Below are 5,581 nucleotides of genomic sequence, written 5' to 3'. Positions count from 1 at the left end.
CTGAGGGGAAACTATATGTGACGGGTTTCACTGACTTGCTTTTCACTTCAGTGGTAGTTTCTCTGAGTTTCATCCCTCGAATACAGTGTGTTCATCATAGCTGGGGTAACGCATCCTGACGCCCGAGGCGGGCACTGCCAGACACCTGTGTTCATTACAATAGTAGTCTACTTACATCACAGAGAGCAGAGGCTCGAATTTTATCCGTTACGAGTTATTTATTTAAAACGCTGTGTGGTTTGGTTGTCGCTTCGTCTTTCTTGGTTACCACAACTGAGGCGGTGCTTGGCATCTGCGTCAGTGAAGAAACCTGCCATTCTCCTTAAACCCCTGGCTGTTGTCTTCCCCCTGGGGACATTTTAAACATCCCAGGATTAGTTATTGTGAACCAACATGGCAAATACTTTAAGGAGACTGACCAATACATCATCCTTCAGCCTCTTACAGGACAAGCTTGAGAGCTGGCACCAAGACTATCACGTAAGTTCATCAATAAGTAATGATCGACCTAAATCTGACCAAACCAGTGCCAGTGCCCTCGGCCAGCCTAGCTATCGCTATCACGATAGTTAGCCTATCTCATGAATCGGCTTCTAAGAGCACATTTGTATACGGTTGGAACCTAAATTTTAGTGAAGGCTTCGCAGCCAGCTTGGTCTTCTGTTACAATATCCAATCGAAATGATGAACTGCTTTGTTTACGCCTGTCAATTGTTGCTTTCTTCACGCTTTCTCATAACATTCTGTTTTATTTTTTACCCAATATTAATAGTGAAACCGAAACACAGTATTTTAGAAATGTATGCAATTATTAAAAACACTATAGCACATGAATGCACTTGTTTAGACTAACGTTAGCCTACAGCAGTTTCCTGGCGTTAGCTTTCGGTTGCTAGGGACGCCAGTCGCCATGACTACCGCTGGGCTATGCTTCTTCTTCTTCTTCTTCTTCTTCTTTTTTTCTTTTCTTCTTCTTCTTCTTCTTCTTCTTCTTCTTCTTCTTCTTCTTCTTCTTCTTCTTCTTCTTCTTCTTCTTCTTCTTCTTCTTCTTCTTCTTCTTCTTCTTCTTCTTCTTCTTCTTCTTCTTCTTCTTCTTCTTCTTCTTCTTCTTCTTCTTCTTCTTCTTCTTCTTCTTCTTCTTCTTCTTCTTCTTCTTCTTCTTCTTCTTCTTCTTCTTCTTCTTCTTCTTCTTCTTCTTCTTCTTCTTCTTCTTCTTCTTCTTCTTCTTCTTCTTCTTCTTCTTCTTCTTCTTCTTCTTCTTCTTCTTCTTCTTCTTCCTCTCTGCTACCTCCATCTCTGCCTCTTGTCTTTTCCTCACTGCTACAGTCTCTAACCCATACAGCATAGCTGGTCTCACTACTGTCTTGTACACCTTTCCTTTGATTCTTGCTGCCACTCTTCTGTCACACAACACTCCTGACACCTTTCTCCACCCACTCCAACCTGCCTGCACTCACCTCTTCACCTCTTTCCTACACTCCCCATCACACTGGACTGTTGACCCCAAATACTTAAACTCCTGCACCTTCTTGACCTCAGCCCCCTGTAACCTCACTGTTCCACTTCCCTCCCTCTCGTTCATACACATGTATTCTGTCTTACTACAACTGACTTTCATTCCTCTTCTTTCCAGAGCAGATCTGCACCTTTCCAGGCGTTCCTCCACCTGCTCTCTGCTCTCAATACAGATCACGACTATCCTAAATATCCTATACATCACCGTTGCAATGGTTCATGTCTGTCACTTCTGGTAGACATTTCATGAACAGAGCCTTGCATGGCGACCAGAAAGGATTTGTTTAAACTGAAAAAGTGAAAATTACTTGCAGGTTATAGGCCTGCTTTTTAATGCGCACAGCAATGTATTTATGGTATTATGCTTTATGTGTCTGTGTGTGTGGTAACAAAACTGGGGTAGTATCCTTTAGTCTTTGAGTGGGAAATCTGCCCTCACCTGTCTGTTAAAACAGTTCATTGGGTATAAAATGTTTGTTTAAAATCCGTTTAACAATCAGTTTCACATGCTTTATGGTTTTGAAAGTAATATTTTCCAGGTTACCACAATCTTGTTGTTATCTCATAGTATATTTTATGTCATACTGGCCCTCATACCTTAGGTGAATTCCTGTGACCAGAATCTGAATAGATGCTGTGAGCTCATTGAACTCACCTCCAAGATCCAAGGCCAACTGTTTGTCATCCTTAACCTCACAGCTGCTGAAGGTAAGATTCACATTTGCAGTTTAGGACTTTATTTTCTTTGATAAAGTTGTTAAACCAGTTATGATCACTCATTAATTACTCAACACATACTTGTATTTCCTCATTAATCAGGTGGACACTATGATGGAGTGGACACTCTCAAAACACGCCTGCTGCCGTGGCTTGGAACATGTTTCTCGATGGCGAGGCCCTCGGTCACTGATGACACCAGTCTACAGCTCATCCAGGTGACATCATCTGTTAACAGTCTGAATATCCTATTAATATACCATATGCATCAAAGAAAATGAATATAGTGTGGTACCTCTTCTTGTCCAACCAATTCCAATCATATTTCTTCTATTGTGGCACCTTGTGTCATAGTTACTGTATAATATTTGTTATCAGGACTCAGTGGAAAAAGGCAGAAGGATCAGAGAACTCTCCGCCTACCATGAAAATGACATGCAGAAGATGGAGACTCAGCTGTGCTCCACTCGCCTGCAGCTAGACTCTGTCAGAGAAGAGTGAGTGTGTGCAACACGAAATAAGAAATGCACAAAACATTTGATGTAGAACACTGAACTGCAGCCCGCAAGTCTTTCCTTTCCTGACTCAGCGTGTTTATATCCCCGTGATCCCGTTTGGGACTAAGTGGTGTAGAAAATGGATGGATGGATGGATTTATACCTTATCTCTTTGAAGACTGAATTACATGTAGTGAAATACAGTACATGAAACATACTAGGAATCTTACTATTTTTTACTTTAACAGATTGGTTGATGCTCAGAAAGAACTGAATGAGACAAAGAGCAAATCAGCAACCACTCTGCTGGCTACTGAAGATGAAATACTACAGCTGAAAGCGGAGTGGGTGATACAGCCAAATACAGGAAGAATGAACTCATTTGTAGATGCAGTATATGCGCTTTAATGTGAAATGTGTCTCTGTTTCAGTTTGCGATCCGCACATGAGCAGGTGGAGATTTATAAGAGGAAGCTGGATGCTATTGATGACTATGAGCGTCAGATTCGCTTGTTGAAAGATGAAGTGTCCTACCTGAGCACAGAGAAGGCCATGCTGCAGGAGAGGCACTTAATGCAATCATGCAAATACTGTATATACACAAACACTGACACCACTACACAGAACAGTGTCTTCATTGATGATGTAGTTTTAATGTTTCTCTTTTGTCACATATCCTCTCTCAGGCTGGTGAGAAGTCGTTCTCCGAGCCCCTTGCCCATTCTCAGCCGTTCTTCCAGCCCCATGAGGAATGACTCGCCCACCAGAGCCCAACTTACAAACTCCTCACGCCAAGCACGCCTCATATCCCGCTTCAGTGACCTTTATGCTGTGGAGCGCCTGGAGGCCCAGACAATGCTTCGGCGTTACATTACTGATTTAGAGATGGTCCAGAAAATCATCTTCATTGCTGTCGTGGTATGATTGTAATTATTATTGAGCCACCTGTAGATATGAACAAGAATTACATTTAAATCAGGGTTGTGTTTGATTGGCTGGTGTAAGGAATGATTTACTGTAGTCTATCTGTTGTGCATATTTTCGTGTTTTCATCTCTTAGGAATCTTTTAAGGCAGCAAAACTGGCCTATCGTCAGTTCAAACTGCGAGTGAGAAAGACCTTGACCCCGTCCCACTTTGGACCAGAAAGTCTAGAGGATGCAGCTGTGGACTACATTGTCAGACATTTGGACCTCTATGACGTACAGGCCAGCGTCAATGTAAGACTAAATTCATCTCAGATTTGCCCTATGTAACATTTATGAATATACTTGGACACCTGACATAAGACTTTGTATCTAACTGTGCATTTTATCGCCCCAGGATGTGATCAGTGCTATGAACGTGAACCCTCGGATCTCCTTCCCACCAGAAGTGGACTTTGTCCTCATCAGCACCTTGATCAGGGAGACATGCAGGGTGGCCTTTGCCATGCAGACTCTGGACCCTCCGCTTGACTTGGCTTTTGCCAGTGATGGAGAACTTTACAACGACAGCAAGTCAGTTCTACAGTACTATGTTTAAATCCTGTCTGACCCCTGTAACATTTGTTCTTTTACAGCAGTTTGGCCCTGATGAAAGGTTTCACAGTTCATTTGGTCGTTTTTATTACAGTGTTTGAATTATGTTACATTTCCACACGGCCACTTTACGTACATGTGCAGCACTGATAAATGTTTGATGTCTCTACCAGTAGATGTCGCCCTCAGCACACACACGGCTCTCCCTGACTCTTTTCCCTTCCCTCTCTGACAGGTATCGTCGGAGCTATGATTCCGAGTTCACCGCTCCTCTGGTGATGTACCATGTGTGGCCTGCCTTGATGGAAGGAAATGCTGTCCTAGTGAAGGGCGAGGCCGTGACTAGAAGAGGCGCTGTGGTAATGCCTTCAATATCCTCCAAGGATATTGTAATTGAATCAAGTGTTGCTTTAGAGAATAAGGGAAGGGCATGAAAGTACATGGAAAAGTTCATGTGTGTACTGGGGATGTGTCTGTTTTTGCAGTGGAGTAGAAGCAGGAGCAGGAGCAGGAGTGTCAGCCCTGTGCGCTCTCGCTCTCTCAGCCCATCGCGCAGTCTTGTAAGTTTCTATAATATTTGACGATGCAACCAAACACAGAGAGGCAGACACCATTTGGTGTTTTGGTCACAAAAGCAACTGCATAACATCCTAGAATGGCTCAGATTCTTAAAGTTTTACCTAATATTCAAATGTATCATTCTTTACACTTAATAACATTCATGCACACAATGATGGCCATAAGGGTATGTACTTTTCATTTTAGCGCATTTAACTGGATTTGTTGAAGCTTTGATTTACTCCAAAATTGTAAATATAAACAACACACAACTATGTTTGTTTCAGGCATTTAACAGCAAAAGAAGCCTGTCTCCTGAACGGCTCACAGCAAGCTGCCTGTGACCTCGCTTTCAACAGGACAGCAGACTTCTCCTGTTCCTTTTGTCAGTGATATCAAGTCTGAGGGAGCTTCAAGCCTGACTTCCTCTGTTGGGTTACACTTATGTGTGCCTCCACCAAATAGCCTAAATCAAATAAATCCTTATATACTGTACCAGCCACAGGCTGTTCAGAGTTTACATTGTCAGAGGGGAGTTTTATGAGACAGAGGTTAGAACATTACAGACAGAGCAAAGTAGCCTGGCAGCTGAATAACTGAACTGCTTAGTGTACTGTATTTACTCTGAGATTAAGTTCTTGAAAGATACTAACAGTAATTTAGTGATAATCAATAACATAAAGTAACTCTTTCAAGAGAAATCTAGACCTAGACAGTAGCACTTTCTTAGTCTGACAACTAGCTCTAGGAAGCATATTCAACATGTAGCTTTCTG

General features: G+C 42.3%; 1 protein-coding gene across 1 annotated transcript; it reads left to right on the top strand.

The window, feature by feature from the left end:
• Positions 1–35: 35 nt before the first annotated feature.
• spata18 (spermatogenesis associated 18) lies at positions 36–5,575 on the top strand. The gene is made up of 12 exons (XM_020603551.1): positions 36–480; positions 2,118–2,223; positions 2,335–2,450; positions 2,611–2,729; positions 2,978–3,073; positions 3,161–3,295; positions 3,416–3,647; positions 3,790–3,948; positions 4,052–4,227; positions 4,484–4,607; positions 4,734–4,808; positions 5,094–5,575. The coding sequence occupies exons 1-12, from the start codon at positions 394–396 to the stop codon at positions 5,148–5,150; spliced, it is 1,482 nt and encodes a 493-aa protein (XP_020459207.1). The 5' UTR covers positions 36–393; the 3' UTR covers positions 5,151–5,575.
• The last annotated feature ends 6 nt before the right edge of the window (positions 5,576–5,581 follow it).

This window comes from Monopterus albus, unplaced genomic scaffold (genome assembly GCF_001952655.1).
Source record: "Monopterus albus unplaced genomic scaffold, M_albus_1.0 scaffold61.1, whole genome shotgun sequence".
NCBI classification, from domain to species: Eukaryota; Metazoa; Chordata; class Actinopteri; order Synbranchiformes; family Synbranchidae; genus Monopterus; species Monopterus albus.
This window is presented reverse-complemented; position numbering and strand designations above follow the sequence as displayed.

Coding starts and splice junctions, on each gene's coding strand:
- spata18 (XM_020603551.1), top strand. CDS start 394: ATGGCAAATACTTTAAGGAGACTGACCAATACATCATCCTTCAGCCTC. Junction 3,648..3,789: donor TCATCTTCATTGCTGTCGTG/GTATGATTGTAA, acceptor TTCATCTCTTAG/GAATCTTTTAAGGCAGCAAA. Junction 3,949..4,051: donor ACGTACAGGCCAGCGTCAAT/GTAAGACTAAAT, acceptor TTATCGCCCCAG/GATGTGATCAGTGCTATGAA.